Source organism: Miniopterus natalensis, chromosome 7 (genome assembly GCF_054644295.1).
Source record: "Miniopterus natalensis isolate mMinNat1 chromosome 7, mMinNat1.hap1, whole genome shotgun sequence".
Classification (NCBI taxonomy): domain Eukaryota; kingdom Metazoa; phylum Chordata; class Mammalia; order Chiroptera; family Miniopteridae; genus Miniopterus; species Miniopterus natalensis.
The window spans coordinates 1,800,937-1,827,614 of record NC_142087.1 but is presented as its reverse complement, the minus strand read 5'-3'; the positions used below and the strand labels follow the sequence as shown (position 1 = coordinate 1,827,614).

The window sequence follows — 26,678 nt, the reverse complement described above, 5'->3', positions numbered from 1 at the left end:
CGGGATCACCACTACCCCCACCCATTAGGGAAGGGTTTGGTTCTGCAAATATCACTATTACTAAATTCACTAAACCTGATAAAAAGCTTTGGAAATGGCATCCTATTAGATTCAAGGCTCCAAATGTAGCTGACTCTTGGCACTTGGGCAACACCTGCCTGCTAGTGTGCAAATGCATGGTCTGCTATGAACAATTTCTGTGTCTGGCCACAGGAGATATAAACAGAGCTGGGTGTTTGAGCACAATCACCCTGACCTTGACCCTCCAGGAAGCACTGGGTGATGACAGCCTGTGGGCGTTTCCACATACCCTCAACATAGCCTCCCCACCCATGTTCTGAAGACCCCATGCAATTCCACGTCTGCAAATCTCGCCACATCTAAGTTGCCCACTCCCATGTCTGAGATGTGCTCCCTCCAAACATATGGGTGGCTCTTGGCAGTGCCCCACCTGCACACCCAGGCATACCTTAGGGGCGTGGCACTTGCCTTGGGAGGCTGAAGCCCCTCTGAACACCTGATTGTGCCCTGTCCTTTTGCTCATGAGCAGAAACCAGATCCCAAGGCTGTGTGACTAGCCCAGTCTAGCAGAAGGGGTCCCCAAAAGCCCCCTGCCAGCTCCACCCAGCCTCACCGAGGAGTTCTGGCACTGCAGACTAGAGCTGTTGAAGCGCAGAGCGGTGACACGTGCCGGGCTTCCTGGGATGTGAAAGAGGCACTCATACCCACGCTGGCCTGACTGTGGCTGCGGCAGGTTCCGGGCGGTGAGGGTGATGGGCTTCACCACACCCACTGGCACGTAGATCTGTGTGGAGGGCAGGATCTGCGGGCAGTCCTGGGGGTGACAAGGCTTCAGCTGAGCCCAGAGGAAGGTACCCCACTGCAGCCCAGACTGCAATCTATGTGTACAGTCTGTGCTTCTCCAAGGCAAGCACCACTGGGCCCACTTTACACACCAGCAGATTGAGGACCTCAGGAACAGCCAGCTGGACCAGAGGCAGGAGGCCTGGGTTGTATACTTGCCAGACTTTGTGGCTACATTTTGTGCCCTGGGGCAGGCCTTCTCCCCTCTGGGCCCAGAGGGCCTGGCCTAGTGTTCTAGGACCCCACCATTCAGTGACCGAGAGGTCCCATCTGGCCCACAGCTGAAAAGGCCCTTGAGACAGAAGCAGCCAAGAGTGGGGCACTGGGGCTGTAAGCTCGACTGGGGGCCCGGAAAGCATGTAAAAATAGCCAGGCAGAAAAACAGTTGGGGCCCCCAGGGCCAGCATTTCAGCAACAATAACTGATGCAACAGCCTAGCTCCCTTGCAGTACACTGACAGCAGCCACAGGAGGAGAAAGACCCAGGGGCATGCTACTGAGCTGTGTTTTAAATAGAGATGCTGAAAACAGGCCGTAATCCCCAAGGCCTGCAATATGTCCCAACACAGCACAGGCCCAGGCCTGGCTCTGCAGAGCTTTTTGGGGCTCTTAAAGGAAACTGGGGGAGCAGAGCCAGCAGGGTATGGCCAGGCAGGTTGACCACTTCCCCTGGGTCTACAGGGTGCCCCCCCATCCTAGTTCTGAGAGCCTGGGTTCCAGGAGTAGTGGCCCTACTGCTCATAAATAAAAGTCAGTACCTTGCCCAGGCTCCAAACAATTACGACCTAATTACTATCAGTTACCAAGCAAAGACCTCAGATGGCTCCAAGGAATTGACCAGCTCCTTGCAGATACTCTGACATGTTCCCTTGTCCACATGGACTCAGGGCACTGGGCCCACCTAGCCAGATACCTCACGCACCAGGCTCCCACTGTCCTGCATGGACAGTCCCCTTTCCACATCCTCCCCCAGGAGGGCCCACTGGTCTGAGGCTTCTGCACTTCCCCTAACGGTCACAAGAGACCCAGTGACCACTAACAGATGCCACTGGTTGGCCTGAGACCTCGTGGTTGGCATCCCAGATACCCATAGGAGCTCTCCCAGGCCCACCTGCAGGCAAAATCTGGTTCTGCTGCACCTCTGAAACACTGAGCATCCTCTCCAAGATTGCCTTACCTCAGACACATTGACGCGGCCCTCCAGGAAGGCACAGTCAGCGGCATTGTGTGTACACACGTGGCGGTATTTGCACCAGTGGCAGGGGAAGGAGCCATTGACACATGACAGGCAGCTGCAAGGAGGGAGTAGGACAGTAAGGCTGAGCATCACTTGCCTCCACCAGTTGCTATACAGGGCCATACCACACCACCTTCCTGCTGTCCCTCCAGTGGTTGATCACAGGGCCATCCCAGGGCCTTTGCACTGGCTGATCCTTCACCTACTCAGATAGACCTTCCCTGTCAACTGGTCTTACCCATTGAACTGCCCGGAGCTCCCCTCCCTCCTTCACTGCTCCTCCCCCAGACCCTCAATCACCTGACAGTCCACCCTAGAACCAGCCCACAGAGCCTTCCTGATGGACACGTCTAAAGTCTACACCGTCCACTGTAGGGACCACTGGCCATACCAAGACACACATGACAATTACCACTGGAAATGTGTTAGTGAAACTAAGGCATTTTAAATTCTGTCTTGTCTTTCAATTTTGGTGGATAAAGTATGGGAGACATCCACTACTCTGAAGGCTCCACCTGGCAGGAGTTTGTCCCATTCATTCTGACATGTCCCCAGAGCCTGGACAGGACCCTTTCAGTGCTCTGGCCCCCACAGCTTCATGTGACTGGCCTCATCTCTACAGCCTCCATGGCTCGCTTCACCCCCAGGCAAATGCCACTGGCTCTCTAGAAGACATCCCAACCTGCCAGCCACTGGGCTTCTCCTGAGATGCTCAACCCCCTCCAGCTCTGGAGTACTGCCCTCTGCCCCAAAGATCCCAGCCTGCCCAGGAAAGACAGGTAATAACAACACCCAGGCCACTTCAACAAAGGCAGGCACAGCTGAGTCCCCATGCCCCATACTGGTCCTTCCAAGGCCAGACACCTCCAGGTCATGAATGAGGCTGAGAGTGCCCTCTAGGTTCAGTGTCCTGGCCCATGGCAGGAATACCAGTAGGTCCTCAGCTTCTTCCATTCTACCTGCTACTCAGCCAAGACAGGCAGCAGACAAGCACCAGGCCAGCACCAGGGAAAGCTCCCATTCTGGTTCTCTGTGCCCCAGCCTCTCCACTCCCCACCCCTCAACTCACACCTGGGGCAGCATGAGCTAGAGAGGACCAGGACTTCTATCTGTCCCAGAAAGCAGGTACTGAATAGCCTGTCCCATGGCACACCATTTTCCCATCTAGATGAGGCAGCGGCCTCCCTCCCCAACCCCCAGAGCTCCCTGCCTCGCTCTGGTGCCCATAGGTCATTCCTCACACTGAGCCTAAGAGCAAGACTCTCCAGGTGTGAACCAGTGTGCATTACTCCCCACCACCTCTGCCACACCTGCTCTGACTGCTGCCCCAGCCTCATACTCATCTGGCCTCTCTGCCCAGGGGGCTGCTCTCAGGACAGAACTCGCCTCCCATCCTGACCACTGGGTCATGCTACACCATGTCCTGCTCATGCATGAAACACTCACGACTGGTGGACACTGCAGTTGTAGAAGACAAAGTCCACAGATGCAAACTTCTTGCCCGTCTCCTTAGACTTCAGGTAGAGCTTCACCACCCGCTGGTCTCCTGCAGGGCAACACAGGCTCAAGTCACAAGGGCCACCCATGTAGGGCAATCCCCAAACAGGAAATGATCTTGCCAAGGACCATCCCAACCACCAAGTGCACAGCCCCTGGCCAGTGTGCACCTAAGCCCCTCCGGCTTGTGGACACCTGAGCATACCAGGTGGACCCCCTGCATCTTTGCACCTATGGTCACTGCTTCCTGTCTATACTGCTCCTGGTTGGCATCTACTCTTTACCTTGCCAACCCATCCTCCCCAGTCACCATGTGACACCCATTCTCTGTCCCCAAATGACAGTCCACCTCCCCTAGCAGGAAGCCCCTTCGGACACTGCCCAGACCCAGCTGTGGTGCATTTACCCTGGCCCCGAGTGATGGGTGCCACATCCCCAGAGGATGGTGAGTGGCAGTGGATGCGGCCATCCTCTAGAATGCTCTCAGACTCAGTGAAGTCCTCAAAGGAGCAGTTGACGCCGGCTGAGAGGTCAGGCACATTCCAGGCCTGCAGCACGAGCTAGAGTACCCATGGCAGGAGGCGTGAGTGAACAGAGTCCTGTCACCCCACCCATCCCTCAGCCCTCGCAGGGTAGCCACACTCACCGGGACCTGGGACATGGTGACAGAGACATTGCGAGGCTGCACAGTCAGCTGCACGCACTGCAGCAGGTCTGAGGCAAAGCGCTGAGGTTCATCCGCCCGATCACAGGCATCCCGACGGGAGCAGCTACAGGCAGAGGAGGTTGGCCTTGCTGCAGGCAGGGAGGCCCAAGGAGCAACCCAGCACCTAGCCCCTGCTCAGAGGAGCCAACACCTGCACTCGGGGAAGCCCACCAGCTTCACTGCATCTCGTCTTTACTGGGATGTGGCTGAGCTGGCCGTTATTCAGCTGGTCCCAGGAAACAGCCAAACCCAGGGAGACCCAGAGGAGCTTGGAGGTAAGCTGTGACCACCTGAGGCACACAGAACAGCCACCTGGGGCCCTCTCAGAGCAGAGACAACCAGGCCAGGGCATCAGGGCCCTCCAGCACATCCCCACCCCCATCAAGACTCACATGCTATGCAGGACACACCAGCCGCAGTGGGGGTCCCGGGAGCCCAGGCACAGCTCACACGATGTGTACTGCACGCAGCTCTCCACAGGCACTCGTGTCACCTGGCAGTAGGGGCTCTGTGTCAGGCCTCCACCAGGCCTATCCCAGGGACCCCCACCAGTCTCACTTCACCACAACTATGTGTCCCCCTGATCCCACACTCCAGGGGCACCCCCATCTCAGGACTTCCTCTAGCTAGGTCTATTCAAAAGTCAGTTGTAGGTGACATGGCCTTGGCTGAATCACGCCTCTCCCCTGGGAGCCCAGGGTGGTGACAACCAGGTAGTGAGGAAGTTGGTGCAGGTGAGCCACCCAGAGAACTGACTGCTCCAGCCACAGTCACTCTCCCATCTGTCTGGACTCTGGGGTTCCAGGGGAGCCATGGCTTCGTGGCACCAATCTTAAGCACAGAGGTAGGCTGGGCCCTGCTCACTCCAACCTCGCCTGCTTGGACCTGAGGTCCCCGGAAAGGCGGAAGAACCGGACAGCCAGAGAGGGGAAGAGGAGAAGCAAGAGCTGGTCAGGAAGGGAAAGAGGTCTTGGTCTTTCCCACCTGCCTCCCAACCCCCTCACCCCAACTGCCATGGTTCACCAGGTAGAGCAGAAAGGCAGAGGCTGGCAGCCAGCCAGGGACACAAGCATGTAGCCTTGACAAGCTGGGCCAGGCTAATCACAGGCCCCACAGAGGCTGCTGCCCAAAGTCCCCACCAGGCAGATGAGCCAGTGCTGGGCCAGGTCACAGTTTGAGAACTCAGGGCCCCAGGTGCATGCCCCAAACCCTGCAATGACCCTAATACCCTGATAATGCTTTCATTCAAGTATCTGCTCCAATGGATATGAAGTCATTCAGGGAGGGGTGGGGATTCTAAACTTGGACCAGGAGAACCTAGAGGCAGCATGGACAGTGTGGGCCCAGCCACATGCATCCAGCAGTGCAGCACCCACCTGCTTTTCTGTCATGGCGTAGAGGTACTGGCGGTCGGGGCTGAGGACCAGGTCACGAAGGATGGGGCTACCTTCTTGGGCGACCACGCTCTCGTAGGTCAGGGCTGGCCGGCCGCCGGGATTGGCCAGGTCCACCAGGATCTGTGGCATTGAGGGCCTGAGAGAAGCTGTGCCGATGTCTTTGTGTCCCAGCCCTATGCCCACGTAAGGTGTAGGTCCCAAGCCCCTCCCCTAGCCATCCTCCAAAGCCCTACAAGAACAAGGCGGAGGCCCCCCACCTCAACCCAAGCAGTATATGCAGGACAAACTGCGTACCAGTAAGCTGGTCCTGGCCTAGCCCCTTCATTAGTCACCAGAGGCCACAGCCCAGGGGTGAGGGTCTTTGGGCGTTGGAGAGAACCACAGCTCCCCATCCCTCACCCCCCATCGAGTTGCACAGCCAAATCCAATGGAAAGGCCCAGGTATCCCTGAAAGCGCACCACCTTCCCTGGGACGGGCTGGGCCTCCCAGAGGAGGGGATATTGGGAGGGAGGAAAAGAAGGGCCTACAGGGAGCATGGGAGGTCCAGTACAGCTGAGAAGGCTAAAAAGTGAGACCCCTGTTGCCTCCAGGGTGAGGGGGCTGCTTGAGTATGAGAGGCCGAGCCCCAGGGCATCCTGGAGTTGGGGTACCCCCCAGAGGAAGGCTTATTTCAGATACCAAACAAACCAGGCATTAATTAGTGAGCTCTTCTCTGCAGCTTGCAATGCTACAAGTATTTTTAGTTGCTTTTACCAAACAAATGTATTTAATTAACAGAGAGACCCAGGGGGCTTTCCAGAGATGGGACTCATGGGGCAGCATCGGCACAGCTCAGCTGGTCTGGGCAGGCTCCCAGGGCACAGGGCTGCTAGCCCTACTCAGGCTGGCTCTGGCTATAACCAGGGCAGCGAGCCCACCTCTCCACCTCCACCTCAGGGAGAGGGCCTGGGCTAGAGCTCAGCCCTTGCTTTGCACCCCCACACTGACGGAAGAGGGCGGGGCCTGACTGGCTGTGGTGGGCTTCAGGGCAAGTAAAAGCCCCTGGCTCGCACCAGCTCCAACAGGGGCTGGGCAAGGATGGCCAGCCAGGGTGGGGCGCTGTGTTTCTGGGCCAGAGGCTGCTGGCTGCAGAAGACTGGGAGGGCCGCATTCCTGAGAGCCCAGAGCCACCCCCCACATCTGCTCAGCTGCACATCCTCTCAGCTGCCTCCCAGCCAGGCAGGCAGGCTTAAGTCAAAGCAGAGCAGGAAGAGCAGAGCCCAGTGCTGGGCAAGGGACGGCGAACCTGGGTTGGGCCTGTAGCTGCCGCAATGGCTCCAGGCTGGCTTCTGGGAAGAAGGTACCGGGTGAGGGGCCCCCAGCCTCAGAGCCCCTATGGGTGGAAACTGGACAGGACCCCAACCCTGCATCTAGCCTACTCCCACGAACTTCCTGCCCTGCTTGGGTGGGCAGCGTGCAGGCAGGCACTGATTACAGAGAGCTGCTCACAGGGAGCTGGAGGTCAGCTCCTTGAGCTGGGTGGGCCCAGGAGAGACATCAGCCACAAGGGAGAGCCAGAGAAGCCAGGAGTCCAGTCTCTGGACCCACAATGCCTGGGCCTAAGCCCTGGCTCAGATAACCTCCAGCTGTGTGACCCTGGAGGGTGCTGAACCTTTCTGAGCCTCAACTTCCCTACCTGTCAAAAGGGAATGACAGACAGCCCTCTCCACACCAAAGCTTTTCTGAGGGTTAAATAAGGACCAAGCCAGTGTGCCAAACAGGGGGACACGAAGTAGCCCAGCCCCACAGCAATCACCAAACCCCAGCAGCCAGTCACATAGGCCTGGCAAGGCCAGCCTGGACAGCAGCCAGGGAGCAAGAGACAGGAGGGCAAGGCAGGGCCCCAGTGGAGACCCTGAGCTCAAAAAGACTGTCTTAATCCAAATGATTAGAATCAGGACTCTGGATTTCTCCCCAAGGCCTGGCTCTCCCCTGTTCCCATCCCTGCAGATGCCTCCAGCAGCACTCAGAAGCCCAAGCCTGACCCCATCTTTGAGTGCCAGGCCTATGGCCCTTTACCTCAATACCCCAGGCTAGTCTTTCTTACTGGGGAACACTTGCCCCCAGGTCCTTGACAGGGAACATTCTTGAGGTGTCTCCTAAACAGGGACATTTGAGGGGCCCCAGCCTCTCCCACTCTGACCATCAGGGGTCACATGGTGCCAATCCTGACCCCCACCTGGTCAGGCCTGCATGCCTCTCCCTCTCAGGGATGAGGGCATGGGCTGATACATGGATATCGCATCCAGGGTCACACCAGCTCTGAGTCATTGCAGGGGGTGAGCAGAGAGCAGGCCTCCTCCCTGGGTCCTGGAGAAGGTGGGAGAGGGGAGACAGGCCAGGCATGGGCTCTGGAATGCCCCCGCCCCTGGGCCAGCAGCATGCCGACTCTGACAGGTGGCACCCAACAGCTGCGACAGGGAGGAAGCACATCATCTGTCCATCCACCTGCCCAACATTGGATGGCCCCCAGCCCTAAAACACACACAGGCAGGCCTCAGGGAGACGGAGCATTCCTAAAGGGCGCAAAGCGAGGGGGGGTGTAGGAGGTCCAGCCCACAGGCCAGAGGGTAGATGTGAGGTGGGTGACAGCTTCATGCTATGCACTGAATAGCCATGGTCAGGCTCAACAGGGCCCCTGCATGCATCTGGCTGGGAATGACCAGTCCTGGGGACATGCCCACTGCACCCAGCTGTTTTTCAGGTTGCAGGGTTTGTGTAGCAGACACGTAAACTGAGGCTCACAAGGGCCCTGGACTGCCAATTGAACCAGAGAACACAGAGTCTGCCCCAAAAGTAGGAGGATGGATGCAGCATGTCACCAGGAGGGCATTCCAGGGAGAAAGAGCATGCAGGGCAGGCACAGGGCCAGACCTCTGGCAGGACATCGTGGAACATGCCACCAGCAGTGAGCATGCCAACACCACTCCCACACCCACAGCTGTCCACTCTAAGGCCACCTACTGGGAGTGGCCCACCCTGGGGCAGCTGGGCCTACAAGAGTACACAGGAGACTTCCGGAGTCCCCTCCCGATCCCCCCACCTCCAGCTGTCACCTCTGTGCTTGGAAAACCTTTCCCCAAAGACCACCAGAACGTTCCAGGACTGGCTGTGACCACCTTCCTCTCACCACCACAAAAAACTCAGGGCCCACACCCAGCCCTGCCCACAGAGGTCCCTCTGCCATAGTGGCCTTCTCCACCCTTGCTGAGAAAGGAGCCCTCCATCTACCCAGATGGCCTTAGTGAAGCTGTCTAGCCTCCCTGGTCACATCTCCCAGGCTGCACCAGGCCTGGTCACCTACCCACCCACACCTCTGGCCCAGGGGGGCGTAGCCACCACCACCCAGCCTCTGCCTGTGCTTTCCAGCCCTGTCTACTTCTCCCTTCGTATTCCCTGTCCCCCTGTAGTGGGGAGTCCCCTGGATTCTGAGCTGAGGCAAAGGGCTATCAGCACCCCCAGGGAGGGGCTGGGTCAGGCAAGGCACTGATCATGGGCCGAACACCTAACACCACCACCATTGGGGCATCGTCTGCTCTCCCACAGATGGGCCAGGGAACAGGTTCACCCTTTCGCCCCCAAGTCCCTGCAAAGGGAGCCCTGTCCAGGGCCAAAGTGAGGCACATAGGGAAAGGTGGGTGGCCCCTGGCCCTGGAGGTCCCGGCCCCAGGCTGGCTCAGTTGCTGCCCCTGCACTTATCACTGCACAGCCCTGGCCAACTGCTGTGGGCAAGCAGCTGACAGCCGGACCAGGTCAGCTGTCTGTCCAGCCTGGAACCAACAAAGGGCCCATTCTCCAGACTGAGGGCAGGCGGGGGCACTGGGGTGGATTTCTGGGCTGTTCAGGCTGCTTGCCAAGGCCGGCACGCGCCCTAGCTGCCCGGAGGCAGGGGACTGCCCAGCTTAGCCGGAAAGGAGAAGAGAGAGTTCCCTGCTATGCCCACCCCAAGATGGCAGCCCTAAATTCTCTGTGAAGTGAAGGTGCACTGAGCAAGCCAATTCCTGGTCTCCAGACGGGAGGTGGGGGTGGGAAAACAGGAGCATGGGTGGGAGGACAGGCAGAGGACAGGGGCAGCAGCCAGCAAGCTGGCCACACACAGGGCTGGCACCTCACAGGCTTCTCCTTCCTCCTGAGATGCAGTTGCCAAGCCTGTTTCCAGCCCTCCGGGAGGCAAGGTGGTCCGAGAAGGGGCTGTGCAAGGGGAAGGAGCCTCTGCCGCCCTCTCTTGGAAGGACTCCCCAAGGCGCAGAGCTCATCTTCCCTCTCCTTCCTGATCAGGCCAAATGACTGAGGCCCTGATAGACACAAGCTCCCAGACCATTCTTTACCCCCTCATGGGTTGCCACAGGATTCCCTCCTCCTCTGCCTGGGGTAAGGTTCCAGGCCCCTTCCTGGGAACATTCTCAGAAAGGTCAGGAAGAATTGGATATTGGAAAAGCAATTTCCTCTTGGCAGTAACTGGGTAATTAAAACATGATTTGCAAAAAACCCAATGGCTATAAATGGGCCAAAGCCACCTGGCAAGGTGTGTGGGGGGAGGATCCCAGGAATCTTATCTTTCTCACCTCCAACTCGCAGACAGAGAAGAACAGGGGCCACAAGCAGTGGTTCTCCACAACCCTCAGTCTCATCTGCCAACAGACAACCACCTTTCACAGGGCTAATTGAGAAGCTCAAGTTTCCAAAAGTTGGGGAGGCCAGCCTGTTGGAAGCTGCCTGGAGACAACTCCCAAGGCTCAATCCTGCCACACGGCAGAGGTGCAAAGCTCTTCCAGAGAACCTGCGACTGTTGTGGAGGCTGCACAAAGCTAGGCCACGAGGCAGAGTAGATTACATGGCCTTACATCACATGTCATTGTCCTCAGCTTGGATGTGGCCAGGGTGCTCACCTGCAGCCTGAAATTTAGTACCTGGTGCAACCAAGAATGCTGTGGCAGGCAGCAGTGACTGGCCTGATATTATCTCAAACCCAAAAGCCATTTGCTGCCCACCCTCCCATTTATGACTCCAGAGTCCCACAGAGGTGGGCCCTCACAGACCCATGTTGCCCACACTACCCTCACCCGCTGGGTCCCCAACACAAGCAAGTAGAGGCAAGCCCCTTCTACTTTCTCTAAGCCACCATAATCCTCTGGCTCCCTGCCTCCATCCAGGCCAGCCCGCCAAAACCTCTCCCAGAATCCTGTGTGACATCTCCCTACCCCCATGATGCTGACCACTACAGGGTCACGAGTGAATTACCCACCACATGGCAAATAAGGGGCACCTGAGGCACCACCTGATACCTCTTCTTCCTCAGGTTCCCCTCAGTTCCCAGCATGCATTAGGGCACCCCTGAGATTTGGCCATGCTGTTCCCTCCCTCCAAAAACCCTTCCCAGCAGACTCCTAAACCCCTGGACTGTTCCGGCCTCTGTACCCATCTCACTGTGCTGCCAGGATTCCCACACTCTGACTCCCAAGAGGACAGGTCCTGGAGGGCAGGGCCCTGTCTGCTATGGGAGGGAGGGGGGCTGCATATTGTGGGCAGTAACCTTGGGCCCTCATGAAGCTGTCCCGAGCAGGCTGGTCCTGAGCCTGGACATGCTAAGGACTTAGCACAGCACCACTAAGGAGGCCACTGCTAGCCAGCACCTACAAGGGTCATTCATATCAAAGGTACCCAGGTGCCCCTGCCAGGGCTGAGGCCTGATTAGCCAGACCCCACAAAAAGGAGGGCCTGGAGTGCTTGGCCTGGTGCAGGACCCTCTGTGTACATCTGTGAGTGACTCCACTGACCACGATCTGGTGGGAAGCAGGAGCAATGCTCATGTGGCATGGGCTCTGGGACAAGGGGTTGGGATGGCACTAGACAGACCTGCAGGGTGAATGAAAGGTCCCTGTGCCCTTCTGGCTCAGTACACCATGACCAGCTGCACCTTGAAGAACCACAAAAAGCAGGTCACACTGATGTCTGCAGGGCACAATACAATGCCACCCAAAGGTTCTAGTGACTACTGTCCTTGGTGAGCAGGGGCAGTACACCCATGGTGCAAACAGGCCCAACAACTAAGACAAGCAAGCAGGCAGCCAGGACCACTCCACTCCACCAACAATCCCCAGGGGAAGGAACACCACTAGGACCTGTAACCTGCCATGAGCCTGGCTGCATGCTGACCAACCACCCTGCCAGGCACTGCCACACAACCCCACCTAGTCTGGGGATTCAGGACATAAAAACCATAGACGATCTGGCAGCCCTTCTCCCAGGTAGAAAACCAACCAAAGCCACAGAAGCCATGCACAGAAGCTCACAAAGCAGCACTGCTGTGACAGACCCACATGGAACACGTATGTGCATCCTCCAAAGTAGAACACCATGCACATGTGTGTGGAGTACATGCCACCACCACACAGAACCATCTCTGCTGCCCACACAGCAGGGCCAAGTCTCACAAACAGCTCTGAGCAAAGGAAAAGAAAAGAAGTTGTGCTGTATGGCCCATGCCACAGAAGTCCCCAAAGCAACAACACAGCCCTTGGGAGAATGGAGGTCAACCAGTGTAGCAACCCTTGGAGAAGGGGAATGACCAGAGGCTCCAAGGAAACAAGGTGCTCAATGTGCTCTCATTGACACTTTCTGGGCTGCCTGTCCACAGCTGTGCACTGTCCTGCAGGTACATCACCCTCCAGAGTGGATGTCAGTCACAAAGTAGCCACACGCTACAAGCAGCCATGTGCACATGCTCGGGGCTCATGTTTCAGCAAGAGAACACATGTGGGCCCACAGAAGTCGACAGTGCAGGCTGCTCCTCAGAGCTTCTGTAGCCTCTGGGGGGCAAGTTGTTAGAAATCAACACCCCGTCTGCCCATAAGATGCAGGCCCACAGGGCCATAGGCAGCAGGTCAGGGGAAGGTGGCACAGCAAGCTGAGGGGCTTGGGGGCCTAGGGCCCAGTCCTGACCAGAATCTCTGTTGGGGCCAGCAACCCTGCCCACCCCTGGCCCCAGCCTCACAAGACTCCCCAGTGTGCACAGAGATCCTGAGAAGAGCCCACACTGCGCGCCCCCCCCCGCAGTACGAACTTGCTACCAATCACTCCACACAGGTCGTGGATGCACCACTGGACTTTCAGGATCTCTGAATTTCAGAATCCTGTCGGGGGAAAGGTGGTGCCAGGGGAGTGGAAAGACACATTAAGAGGGAAGCTTCTAGAAAGGTAAAGGTCTTTGGAGGGTAAGAGGTGTCCCTGTCCTCAGCAGCCCAGGCCCAGTAAGAAGTGTTCCTGTCCCTGGCAGTCTAGACCCAGAGCAGCAACCATAGGCAAAGCAGTGATGCCCAAGGGCAAGGTGACAACAGGAAGCTCCAGATGTGAAGCTACGCACTTAGCGACAGCAGCCCATCCAGCACAGCAGGTACTGCCCCTGGCTCAGCAGTGGGTGGGGCTCCCCAGGGCCCGGGGCCCATACCCCAGCATGGGACAAGAACAGAGGACAGGAGGCAGGAAGGCAATGCCTGCCCGCTGCACTCACACACTGGAGGCAGGCCTGGACCCATCTCCTGAGCAGGAAGGGCCCAGCCCTTCCTAAGGCCTAGAGGAGAGGTAGCTAGACAGCCAAGTAGGAAAACAGCATAGCCCTGAGCTGGGCTAAGCAGAGGGCACCTCATGGCCTTCCCTGCCCGGGCCCTAGCCCTTGGACTACAGCCACCCCCATGGTTGGGATGGGGCAGTAGAGTAATTTCTGCTGCTGCAGACTGGGCCTTAGTCCAGGAGACATGTGCCAGGGAGCAGGCATCCTTTGCAGTGGGTCAAGGCTGGATGCCTAGTATGGGGACCTAGGGGAGGTCACAGAGCTGTGGTAGGCAGAATGGGACTGGAACCTGGGCTGAGGAGCAGACAAAGGGGATGCCCTTTCCCCCTAGCCCTACCCTGCTCTAAGTTCCCACCTCTAGACGTGCCCTGGGGTGGAATTTGAGCCTCAAGGGCACACAGTTTCTAGGAAGAGGAGGCAGACAGAGGAAGGCTGGGCCATAGGAGCTAGAGCCCCACCTGGTCCCAGGCTGATATCCTGGGCTGTGGAAAAAAAGAGCTCTGCAGGCTGGCAGCTCAGGTCAGGAGCAGGCTGTAGGGTCTCCTGGGAGAGGGGCCACCTTAGGCTTACTCAGGGAGGGAGAGGGTCACTGAAGTAGGGGCTCCCATTTCCTGTCCTCCAGGGACCCACCCATACAAAAGGGAGAGAGGCTGCAGTCGTAAGCAAGGACCCTGGAGCCAGTAACCCTGGATGCCTGCCACTTTCACCCATGTGCCTCAGTTTCCCCATCTGTCAAACAAATAACAAGGTTACTGTGAGGACTCTGTGAGATGCCACCACACAAGCACCCACTACATGTCCTCAGTGGGAGCAGGAGAGCATCAGGCTCTGCACCTGCCTGCACATCCTCTCTCCTTCCTCAGCTGCACTCGGGGAAACCATGGCTCAGAGAAGCTGGACTGGCCAGTTCCAGATCACACGGCTGGTAAGGAGGAAAGCAGAGACCACGCCATGCTCAGCCATTTGTATGAAATTGGGGTGTGAACAACAATGCAGCAGCCTACTGAGATGCCCTCTACTCAGGCAGGTACATCCGGATGAAAGGGGTGTAGGTGGCAGGTCTAGGGATGAGGCAGGGGTACACTTCTATGGAAGAGCCTCAAAACAATGCAATAGAATCCCCAAACTCCCAGACTGCCACTGCTGAGCCAGCAGCATCTGGGCACAGCTGACCTCACCACCCAGAAAGTGCATTGTCCACTCATGTGCAGTGCGTGGTGCCCAGCTAATGATTCCAGGGGTGGAAGGAGCTGGTACCCAGGATGGGGCTCTGTAAAACAGGTATTGGAGGAGGCGGGGAAGAAGGGGACTTCTGTCTGTGGCTTCCCCATGCCCAATTAAACCTCTTATTAATGGGTCCAAGTCCAACTCCACAGTCTACATGCCGAGTTTGTTTCTCCTCTGTGGGAGAAGTCAGGCAGGCAGGAGAGCAGGACTAACTGGGCTCAAAAACTCCCACCCAGACCTCACCCAGGAGAGGCTCTGGGGCTGGAGGGGGGTGGGGGGAGGGGCAGGGAGTAGGGTTGGACTAACCTGTTCTCCCAGACTTGCAGGGTGGTCTGTGGGCACAGACAGCACCTCAGCCAGCTGCCTGCCAGCCATCAGCCATCAAAAGACTGGGAGAGGCATTCCCAGCCCCAGGGAGCCTGATCTCCTGCTGGGTAACAGGCTCTGGGACACCCTGTGGAATGTCTCCAAGAGGCTCCCCCACCACTTCCCATGTACCCACCTCAAGAGGAGGTTCTCTGGCCCCTACCAGGCACAACCTGCACAGCACACTCCATGGAGGCTCTGCTGGTCCTCTCCCCTTCTCCCCCAGCCCCGTGTGTCCTCCCTGGGACAGGAAGGAGTGAATTCTGAGTGGGGGCCTCATCCCTGGGAAGGGAAAGGGCCCCATACTCAGGCCACAGGCAGTACCCTCATCACCAGGGCTAGGGGGTATGGGGGTGGGTCACACCAGAGGATTGGTTCTGAGGACAAAGAGGCTTGCACAGAAGGTGGCAGGATCTGCACTGGCCTCCCCCTATCCCCACTAACTGGAATTAGGCAGGCATTCAGCCTCACAGTCACCCACAGCACCCCAGGGTGCTCTTCAGTCAGCAGTGGGGCCCCCAGGGCCACCCCAGCCCAAAGCTGGGGAGGGGTGTCCCTTCTCAGAGATCAGAATCTGTGAGTGGTGGAAGGAACATGATTCCCACCATGTAGACATGGGGAGATCTCTCCTGCATACCCTACATGGGGGCTGAAGAGTACAGACAACCCCAGCCCCCACCCACAGGCACACAACAAGGAGCTGTGTCAGCACTAGGCCTCAGGACAACTGTTATTTCATCTACCAGGCTCCGCTCCTGCACTGACCCTCTGCGGCCCGTAGGTAACCCCACCCTACATTCACCCTGGGAACTGTCTCCACAGCAGGCCAATCCTACTCTGGTCTGGTACCCACCCACCAAGTCAGCCTGACCCACAAGGTGGCTCACTCCACCTGCCCTTCCAGGAAGCCCTCCCAGCCCAGTTCCATAACAGCTCCACTCAGCCCAACACTTGCTGGAAAGAAGGAAACTTGCAAACACCAGACAGGACCTGCCCCACAGCACCCCCAGTTCTCATCTTTTTTTTTAAAAAATGTATCTTTATTGATTTCAGAGAGAGGAAAGGAGAGGGAAAGAGAGAGACAGAAACATCAATGATGAGAGAGTCATTGATCGGCTGCCTCCTGCATGCCTCTGGCTGGAGATCGAGCCCACAACCCGGGCATGTGCTCTGACCAGGAATCGAACCCTGATCGCCTGGATCCTAGGTCAACGCTCAACCACTGAGCCACGCCAGGCCGGACTGAGCCACGCCCGGCTGGGCCAGTTCTCATCTTGAGAGGCCCAGGGGACGTCCTGAAGCTGGGGCCTATCACTGTGCAGTAAGTCATCACACTTCACTCACATGAGGCAATGGTGGGTGGGGGTGAGGAGCACTACCCTTACCCTGCCCTTGGCCTTGCTGCCTCCTCAAAGGGCGGGGGGCTTCCCACATAGCAGAGGGCTACCTCAGCAGACACTGGATTCCTAGGAGGGGAGGGGGCCCAGGCATACCTGCCTGCCCCTACCACCCCCACACACAGACTTCCCAAGTCACTATGTGTCCTCAGAGAGCAGGGACAGCATCTCCAGGTCCCTGGTCAGGGTTTCTCACAAAACCTGACCCACCCAGCCAGAGATTTAACAGTGTCTAATGCAACACTGACCTACAGGAGCAGCAGGGGAAGGTAGGCAGGGGCCCACTGAGGCACCCTGGCCCACCCTTACCCTTTACCCGAGCCCCCATGATCATCAGGGGAGGCACCCCCACCTCCTCATACACTGGATCTGGCCTCAAGGTCACAGAGCAATGCTGTGTCCTACCCCCAGCTCCATCTACCCCATTACTCCACCCCCAACCCCACCCACACCCCCAGGCCTGACCTTTCGGATGCGGCCACTTCGAGTGCCAGTGAACACCACGGTATGGCCTCGGTAGTCATAGGCAGCCACGGCAGTCAGGCCATCCTCCTTGTCCACAAACAGGGGCGTGCCCTCAATGGTAACCGTGCCCCCCAGAGGCTGGTTGAAGTCCTGCCCGCAGAAATCATCGTCGATCTGTAGGGGCTGTGGGAGGGGAGAGGTGAGACCCTAGGCTGCCCAGCCTGCCCCAAACACCTTCTCCCTGAGGGTGGGGCCTCACAGCCAGAACGGGTCAGCTCTACCAGCTGAAAGGAGCTCACCGAGGGTCCTCACAGGCAAGCGCAGGGCCACCCAAGAGGGATGTGGCCCAGAGCACAGCCACACATACCTGAGGGGTCAGGGACTCCTGAAACAATTTGACAGATGGAGAAATCAAGGCTCCTCAAGGCTGCCTGAGGCCCAGATGGACCCAGAGCTGAATCCATTTCTCACATGCACACTACACAAAGGCCATAGGGCCTGATCCTGGATCGAGAAGAGTGAAGGAGGAGGCAGCCTGGGGAAGACCAGAAAGCAGCCAACCAGGGAGCCAGGCCCATTGCACCAGTGATAGCCACACAGAAGCAGGGGACAGCCCTTGGGGGCTGTGGACTGCATCCTGTCTTAAAGGGTTTATTTAAAACAGAAGACAAGGGTCACACCTAAAAGGCAAAGGGAGGGGCCCAGCTGAGGAGGTGACTGAGTGTGAAGTTACAGAGAAGGCCAGGGGACAAGAAATGTGGGAGCTGTTCCACCGCAAGAGGGAGAGAGGGCAGGGTGAAAGAAGCAGGTTCTAGGTGGACAAAGGGGACAGCTGTTCTCTCTGGTACCAGGCTCAGAGTCTGAGGTTTGCAGGGGAAAGGTCACCAATGAGGTAGGGCCACCAGGGTTGGGAGCCAGAAGGGGATGCAAAGGCGAAGAGGCAATGTTAGGGCTGGGCCGGGGTCCTGGAGCAGCCCCAGGATGGGGACATGGCCATCTGGGCCATAAGGAAGAGGGAATGGAAGGGATGTGAGGAAGAAGTGGGAACAATGCCCAGGAAAGGGACAGACCTAGCCATGAGCACAAGAAATGCAGATCACACAGTGTGACTGCAGCAGGCACTGCCCTTCAGAGCCTTACTCCATCTGTACAATGGAGATAAAACACCGCCCTTGAAAGGCCACGAGGAGGATGAATGATGCATCTGCCTATGCACCCAGGGCCTTGATGCGAAGGGTGGCCCTGTCACAAGGCCCCCACTGCACTGGACATAAGGGGACCCTCACCGTCCCACTTGCCCTAGAGACAAACCAGTGTCACTCCCGGGAGAGACATGGGAAAACTGAGGCCAGAGTGGGGTTGGGCTTTTGCTGGGCCACCCAGCAAGTCCCAGGCAGCAAGGGTAGTGGGACTGAGGCCTGGCTCTGAAGTCCCCAACCTGAGTGAATTCCCGGATCTTTCCCTTGCGACCTTGAACAAGTTCAACTCTAAGCCTGGTGTCTTCCTCTGGAAAACAGTGGTTGCTACCACCTGGCCACACAAGTTGTCCCCCAAAAAGCAGCTGGCCTCAGGCCGGCCCAATCAGAGCCTAGGGACAGGAGCTGTGGCTACCAGCTACTGAGCTCGCAGTACCCACAGGGCTCAGGCAGCCCCAATGTCAGTGTTGGTATCATCAGATCCCACTGCTAGGTGAGGGCAGAAAGGCCCAGAGGGCAGACACATGGCCAGGCGCCCAGAACAAGGGTGAGTAGAGCTCTTGACAGGGGACTTTGGGAGGGAGACGGTGTCTGGTGCACACCTGACACTGGTCTGGCCCCAGCTCTGCCTCTTACTGGCTGGCTGTGTAACCTTTGGCAAGTCACCTCATCTCTCTGAGCCTCAGAGGCCTCATCTGTAAAATGGAGACTACATGGGCCCAGCAAGCACCCAGAACAGTGACAGGCACATGGTCAGTGCTCCATCCAACACCCCCAAGGACTTGTGTACTGAAGGACATGTCCTATTCCCTCCACCCCCATCTCCTAAAGAGGACAGCATAGACCTGCAAACAGGCTCTGAGGCTGGCACCAAGGGGACAGGCCCTACCTTCTGGGAGACAATGGGCAAGCGTCAGCACCTGGCATAGGGCAAGTGACACACAGGCATGTGGTCAACACTATTATTGTTTCAGAGAACGGGTCACATGGAGCCAAGGCTGCCCAGTTTGTGAGGCTGGCAGGGCAGGAGCAGCCACACCAAGGAGGTGAGGCACCCACTCACCGAGTTGATGCAACGCAGCTCCTTGTTGAGCAGCCAGGGCAGCGAGAGCTTGCCGTCACCACGGTAGCAGGACTGGATGCGCTCCTTGATCTTCTCCTTGATGGCCCTGAGCGTGAACAGGCAAAGCACCGATTCCTTGGGTGGCTTCACACGGTTCTTCTGGCCCTGAGCAAATACGGTGAACAGCACATCTTCGTTGTCAGCCAGGCCCAACTGGCGGGCCAGGGTGCTGCCAGGCCGGCTCAGGTACGCGTCCTGCACCAGGCGGTACTCCACCCCCGCCTGTTCGCAGCCGATGGGGAACTCAACATATGAGTAGAATTTGGGGTCATCCACACACAGTCGCACAATCTTGGAGGTGAAGAAGTGCTCTCCGGCGGCATCGGGTGAAGTCAGCTGTGTGTCTAGCTGCAGAGTGAGGTAGTACACAAACTGCTCACTGCGGAAGCTGTACACGTAGTAGATGTCAAAGGCCGGGAACTTGGACAGCGTGTCCGAAGGGATCTTGAGCTGCGACGACACAAACTCATCCTGGTATACGAAGCTGAACATGTCTGCATCCTCCTCATTGGCCATGAGCCGGCGGCTGGACAGTGTGGGGAAGTACTCGGACTTGCCATCAATGGGTGTGCCCACAAAGAGCTTGGCCTGGGCCTGGCCAGGCGGCCCGGCAATGAGCACACCTGCCATGCTGCCAGCCTCACGCACACTCGACAGGTAGTGCTCCTTGCGGTGGTGCGGTTCGCCCAGCTTAAAGAGGTCATCCAGCCGCAGAAATTGGCAGATACCCTGGGAGGCACTGCCACAGGCTAGCAGGCGGTTAGCAGCATAGTCCAAAAGCAGCAGCTTGTTGACATTGTCAGTGCTGCCCAAGCCATGTGGGCACGACTGCACGCTGGGTGGTGGGTAGCACTTCTCGTTGTCCTCAACAGGGCCTGTCACGTGAGCCCGCAGCAGTGTCAGGTTCCCCGACAGCTTGTAGATGCGGTTCACCGCGCCCACGTACACCTCGCCTGTTTGCTCGTGGACCACCAGGTGGGTGAGGCCCCAGTCGCTGGCTGAGAAGGTGCGGAAGACAGGCTGAGGACCTCCACCTGCTTTAGAGGCACCCACCAGTGCCCGAACAATCCCCAGCAGCAGCAACAGCATCAGGAGTGCCCGCGGGCTCACATGTAGAAGTGGCATGGCAGGCCTGGGCCTCAGGCCTCGGCGTGCAGGTCCTACAGGGATGGACATCACGGAGCCAGGAGCCTCAGCCCTGTGGGGAGAACAGCAAAAGAAGGTGTGAGGGTGGGCAAGGCCTTACCCCTGAGAGAGCAGACATGCCCACACACCATCTGCTGAGGTCTTTGGTGTGCTCCACCCTCATGGGCACGATTTAACCCTGGAAAAACCAGAGGTGAAGAGAGAACACCTCCCTGGCTAAAGCCCTGCAAACAGCAAGGGGTACACCAGGAGTCATCAAGACCAAGCCTATGACCCCAGCACGTAGCACAGGACACCTGTCTAGCCACCAGACACACACTATGAATGCCTAGGCCTGCCATCACCAGCTGGGTGGAAGAAAGTAATGGGCCCAGGAACAAGGAGGCAAGTGAGAAGGGCTTGGGGGTCTAGACTGGGAGCCATTCCCTCCTACCTCAGAGCCTCTCTATGTACTAGGGGCAAGCCCCCCCAAGCTCCAAGCTCTCAGGGTGAATGACAGCCTCTGCTCAAGGATCTGGGGACACATGCTCCCTTGCATGCCCTGGACAATCCTACTTGCAGGCACTACCCCCACAGCAGACAAGGACATATGGGCAGCAATTCTGTGCGGGTAGAGGGCAGTCTGGGTCACCCTGGCCCTGGGGCCAGCCCCTTGCTGGACTTTAAGCCACTGTACTCTGAGGACTGATCCAGAAGCCAAGCTGTGTGTACCTCCCACCTACCATCCCCATCCCCAGCCAATGGGTCCCCCCGACCTGACCCCTCTCAGGTTCCCTTGTCAACTGCCTCTGAGTTCCCCTTCAAAACCCTCAACCCAGCTCTAAGGAAAGAGAAATCCCTGAACCCCACCCCTCAGCTGTAGCCCTCACTCCCCAACCTCCAGCTCCTCTACACTCAACCAGCCCCCAATCTGACCAGCCCCTAGGCTCACCTCCACCTGACACTCCTCTCCTACCTCATCACACTACCAACACCATCCATTCTAATACCAGGCCCCAGGCATGCTCATGACCTTACCCTCAACCCCCAGGTCACACCACCCCCTAAATCTTCTCTAATCTGCACACCCTCTCCCACCTGGATGACCACAGCACTTGTCCCCATCCACTCATGTCCACCTACAGCCCAGTCTCCACACAGTAGCCTGGGCACTTTTCTGAACTACACATAAGGTCACTAGCCCCCCTAAATCCTACCATGGTCCCTTCCTCTGGAAAAGTCTCATCTTCCCCCAGCCCAGAAGGTGGCACTCAGGTACGGGGTTAAATCCAGACTCTGTCCCTGTAGCCAAGCAGCTTTTCCATTTGTAAAATGGGGATAACAATAGCTTCTTTCTCATGAGTAAAAGGGGGAAGATCAGGGCACTCCTGCAAGGTGTCATCAGCAGGAGTACTCTCTCCAAGTCAGCAGGGGCCCCGCCCTGGTGTTGGGCCTCTCACCCAACTCCTGGTTAGAGACTGACCACAGAGATGCTGAGCACCAACTGCAGGCAGGTGCTGGCAGGAGCTGCACATATCCTTTGCTCCCAGACAATGCCCCTAATATAGCTCTGCAGCTCCATTTTACAGACGAGGAAGCTGAGGCTCAAAGGGCCCTCAGCCAAGTCCAGGTTGGGAGCTAGGCACAGGGCAGCTGGCTGCCAGATAAGGCCAAATGGTCTCTGGGCCTCCATGTCTGTCTTCCCCTGGGCCCTCGGACTTGCTGTCCCCTCCCCTGAGCGCTCTTCCTTCCCCTGCCCCCACACCCCTACCCAATCTCAGCTGCCTCCCCTGACCTGCTAGCTGAAGGTAGCAGCTGCTCTCTCACAACCAGTCACCCAGTTTGAATTTGAGGCACAAAGCTTGCTAATGGCTTTGTTACTTATTGTTCCCAGACACTCTCCCCACTACTAGTATGACAGTTTCCTAAGAACAAGGCCTAGCTCTGTGGTTTGCCACAGTATCCTCAAAGCTGACTCCAGGAGCCAGTACTTGTGAATGAATGAACGGGTCCTGGACAGAGCAGGACCTGCTCCCTCACCTTGTCCTCACTCTCCACATACCCTCTGCCCAGTGAATGCCCACACCCACTGCTCACGTAGGGAAGGTGATGCTCAGGAAGCGAGAGGCATTAGTCAGGACCCCACCAGCAAGAAAACTGGGTTGTGCTGCCTTGTAGGACCCTCCCAGCAGGCTGTCAGCTGCCTTCCCTTGAGGATCTCTGCCCAGACATAGCCCCAAGAACTACAGTCACAAGGGACCTCTGCTGGCAGCCAGGAGAGGAGTCCCCAACCCCCCACAACCCTGCCTCCAGCTCAGGAGTGCAAGGCAGACCAGAGAAAAGGCTCCTCACAGTGGCAGCAAGGCCTGGGCTGAAAGCTGAGTGCATGTGAACTCCAAAGAAAACATGAATCACTCACCGTTTATCAGTTCAAAGCAGACCTGCAATTACCAGGGGCTGGGCTCTCCCCTCCTCTGGGATAATTATACACATCTTAATGCAATTACGGGCCCTACTTTTTATATTAAACAGGAGAGACCCAGCTGAAGAAGCCACCATCCAAACCCTGGGCCCACTCCCCCTCTCCTCCCACAACAGAGACTGCCCAGAAGGGAAGGGAAGGGCCAAGGGATGGGCCAAGGGGATGGGGCTGCCAGCCAGGAAAAGGGGGATCTGGTACTCAGGGCTGGATCCCTCATGCTCACCATCTCACAAGAGCCAGCAAAGATGTCTGGGTCACTTCTCTAATCTTAGAGATAGGGCACCCAGGGCTTAGATAGGCCCAAGGTCACCCAGCTAGTCCAGGCAGGATAGGGAAGGATTCCCACGCTCCTACAGAGACCAGGACGGCCAGCAGACTTGCTGGGACTCCCACATACCTCTGGTCTGCCCAGGAGAAAAATGCATTCATTCCAAAGCTGCCTTGGGTGCTGGGGAGGACCATGCTGGGCTAGGGGAGCGGAGCACCACACATGCTGTGCTCTGCTGCTGGGAAGGACCAGAACCAGCCACTGTGGTCTGGGGAAGCTCCCCAGGGAGTTTATTCACCTGTTCTAGAAGGACCAGGCACAGTGGGAGCTGGTGGAGGAGGGGGCGTCCTGGGTGGCAGAAAGCAAGAGCAAAGGCCTAGAGTGGAACCTCCTGGAGTGGGCAGTGAGAATGACTGCAGCTTCCTGGCATGGGAAGCAGGCTGTGTTGGGGCCCAGTCAGAGCCAGACTGGGGAGGAAGAAGCTGAACTGGTGTTAGGTGTGCCAACTGGGGGTAAGCAAGGGAGAAAAAGGCCAGGACAGAAGCAGGCAGGCCTGGAACAGCAGGCTCCACTCCTGGACAGGATAGGCTCAGCTATGCAACAGAGTATGGAGAGAGCAATGTCCCCTGTCCTTCTCCCAGTGGCCCCTCCACCACTCTTCCTCACCCTGAGAAACAAAGACCCTCACTCACTCAGAAGCTTCTTCACAGAAGGAGAGGCCAAGCCCCAAATCCCTGGCTTTGGATCCTTCTGGGGCTTAGACAGTTTGGAGCATGGGGGTACTGAGAAGATTCTACAATACTACCAGTGGTATACCATTATCAACCAGACAAAGAGCTGCCTGTCACCTCACCTCCCCCAACAGAGGCCTCGGGAGATGGTCCCAAGAAGACCTGCTCTCCCACCAGATCAGTCCTAAGGTACCAAGACCTGGGGCACTGGAGTCCTGTTTCTCAGAAAAAATGTCAACCACTTGGCCTTCCCTGGATGTGGTGCCCTCTCCTCCTGGCCAGCTGCTTTAGACAGGGGGATGGGAGGGTGGAGGGGGGGCTTCCTGGGGGACCAAAACACAAAGGCAACAACCTCGGGCCACATGAGGCCAGAAAAGGGCTATCTACTTTGTCCATTGGATCTCACTTGTCACCCACTCCCAAACACACACCTCAACCACACGGGCTTGCAAGACCTCTGTCCATGCTGTCCTCAGCCTAAAATGCCCTTGCGGGGCCTCTCTGTGCCACCCTCCTAGGCTTGCAGCCTGCCCCTGAAGCAAAACGGTCTGCCTCTGGCATTAGGACTGGGTGCTGCCCTTCAAGGGCCGGGCAGAGTCTTGGCTGCCTGGTGCAACACCTGGTCTCTCCTGTATACCCCCAAACCAGCAGGGAGCCAAAGGTACTAGGGGGTGCTCCATAGGGGCCAGAGGAGCAAAGGCTGAGCCCTCCCCCATGCCCCCACTCCCTACGAAGACCCAGAGAACCGGGGCCAGCATAGGAGAAGGTGCCAGAGCTCAGGTTCAGGGGGCAAAGGCATCGTCCACATCACCCCCAACACACACACCCCTTTCTTTCAAGGGGCGTGGCCCCAGCACCCCACAGAAGAGGAATGGCAGCTTCAGGCTCTAAGCAGTCACTGGAACCCCTCTCACCCCCCTTTCCCGGACTGCACTTTGGATCTTACAGCAGGAAAGGGACTCCCTGGAGCCCCGCTCCCCCTTCCCAAAGGCAGCCCGCAATCAGCCACGCTGCCCCCAGCTATAGTGCACACCAGGCCCGGACCTTTCAGGAAGCAATCGGAAGCCTCCAAGGGAAGCAGGCTGACCCTGGAGAGGCCCTGCGAGGGGGAGTCGGAGGAGGTCCGAGGAGGCCCAGGCGAGCGGGGCGACCGCCCCTTCCAGCCCGGGTGCGCGGCCCTGCGGGCCTGGGGCGGACATAGCACCCATCTCCCGGGGCCCGAGGCCAGAGGGAGCAGGGGCGGGCGTGGGTCCAGAGGAAGCGGTTCCAGCTTCCACTCCGGGGCCCTGAGGGGCGACCGGGGGCGCAGCCCCGCACGCCCTCCTCCGGCTCCACGGCCCTGCCGGGGCCTGCCCTGCCCGGCCCGGCCCGGCCCGGCCCTGCCGGCGGCCGGAGGTCCGACCCGCGGTCCAGCCCCGGGCGCGGCCTGGGCACCCACAACGGCCCTCCCCGCGGGGCCGCCGCAAACTTTCTTTCCTGCCTATGAAGGGAGGGCAGCGCCGGCCCTAGCCTCGGCGCCCCGCACACAGCGCTGCCCGCGGAGCTCCGCAGGCCGGGACCGGCCGGCGCGAGGCCAATCGCGCGGGGCCTTGGGCCGGGTCCGACTCCGGACGAGCGGAGACGCGACCAGCTCACCGCCGGCGCCGCGGCCGCGCCCGGACACACGCGAGAGACGGGCCGCAGCCGCAGGGACACGCGGACACGCGCGCCGCAGTCCCCCACGCACACCCCCTGTCCGCCCGGTCGCACGTCCGCTACCCAGCGGAGGCCGCCGAAGAGGGCCCGAGGGCGTCTCCCACCCGGGGCGCCCTCGCCGGGGACCCCAGCCGCCCCCGCTCCGCGCCAAGGGGAAAGTTGCGCCCCTACTCACGGGCTGCCCCGGGGCACGCCCCGCCGCCGGCCATCGCCGCGCCCCGCCGCCCGCGCCGCCGCCGCCTGCCCAGCCGCGGGGCCGCCCAAGCCGCGCAGGCCGCCCAGCCCGAGGCCGCCGCCGCCGCACCCGGGCTCCGTTGCGTGGCCGCGTCGCCGCTGCCCAGCATGAATGGGGCGCCGAGCGCCGCGCGGCTGCAGACCAGCCTCGATCTCACCGCCCGCGGAGCGGCGCGCGACGCGCATGCGCGGCCCGAGGCCGGGGAGGGGCTGGCGGGGGCGGGGCAGGCACGGGGGCGGGGCCGGAAGCGGCCTCCAGAGGGCGCTCTGCCCCGCGCCGCGCGCCCTCCCGGACCCACCACGCGCCTTCTAAGGGCGATGCAGCCGCCAGCCTTAAATGGCTCCGCGCGGGGGCCGCGGCGGGGTGTCCCCGGGTGGCCCCCGCGTCTGGGCTGTCCTGAACCCGGGTCTCCAGGGGCTGGGCCGGGCTTCCGTGTGCCTGGGCTAGGAGCACAACTTCCACTCACGGGAGGGTAAACCGAGGCCGAAGGCGGGAAGCGGCGCCGCAGGTCCTCTTGGCCACGGCTGTTGGATGGCATGGGTGCCCTCTCCAGGGAGCAAAACAGTGCCCTTTGTCGGCCGCGCTGCAAGACCCACCCCTCCCCACCCCTGCTGCGCATTGACTGCTGCGGACGCCACCCTGGAGGAAAGTTCAGCTTCAGGGTCCTGAGCGGGGGGCGTGGCGGGACGACCCCGGCGGTCAGGGACCGAGGCCGCGCGGCCGGGGGCGCGGGGGCCGCGGCTGCCCAGCAGGAGGGCAGAGGGCAGTCGACCGTGCTGACGCCCACCTCGCGGCCTGCAGGCTGCAGAGCCGCCCGAAGGTGGGGCGGGGGAGGCCTCCCGGCAGCGTGCCCGGGGAGGGGAGGCGGGGCGCAGGAGCGTGTCTCACTGCCCCCGCGGGGCCAGAGAGCCCGCGCTGGGGAGGCGAGCGGGGTGGGTGCGGGCAGCAGGCACCTCCGTGCTCACGCTGTGTGCGAACCTGGCTGTCATCTCCACGGAAGAGAAAACTGCCACAGCGCGGGGATCGGAGCTTAGATTGGCCAAGGGGTCCCTCCCGCC

At 59.1% G+C, this 26,678-nt stretch overlaps 1 protein-coding gene across 4 annotated transcripts in view; it reads right to left on the bottom strand.

Moving 5' to 3' along the window:
* The window catches only part of PLXNA1 (plexin A1), a 49,982-nt gene extending 24,177 nt beyond the window's left edge, over positions 1–25,805 (bottom strand). Inside the window, exons 1-10 of one of the 4 annotated variants that reach the window (XM_087818680.1) lie at positions 25,561–25,805; positions 19,025–20,282; positions 16,766–16,948; positions 5,680–5,820; positions 4,696–4,796; positions 4,244–4,367; positions 4,004–4,157; positions 3,547–3,646; positions 2,041–2,155; positions 635–835 (exon numbers count right to left, since the gene is read on the bottom strand). In XM_087818680.1, the coding sequence (XP_087674806.1) occupies positions 635–835; positions 2,041–2,155; positions 3,547–3,646; positions 4,004–4,157; positions 4,244–4,367; positions 4,696–4,796; positions 5,680–5,820; positions 16,766–16,948; positions 19,025–20,282; positions 25,561–25,805 (2,622 nt within the window). Of the gene's footprint in view, positions 1–634; positions 836–2,040; positions 2,156–3,546; positions 3,647–4,003; positions 4,158–4,243; positions 4,368–4,695; positions 4,797–5,679; positions 5,821–10,058; positions 10,063–16,741; positions 16,949–19,024; positions 20,594–24,734; positions 24,752–25,560 lie in introns of those variants that run through there. The other 3 variants (XM_087818681.1, XM_016197323.2, XM_016197325.2) reach the window with 3 other exon arrangements.
* Positions 25,806–26,678: the final 873 nt, after the last annotated feature.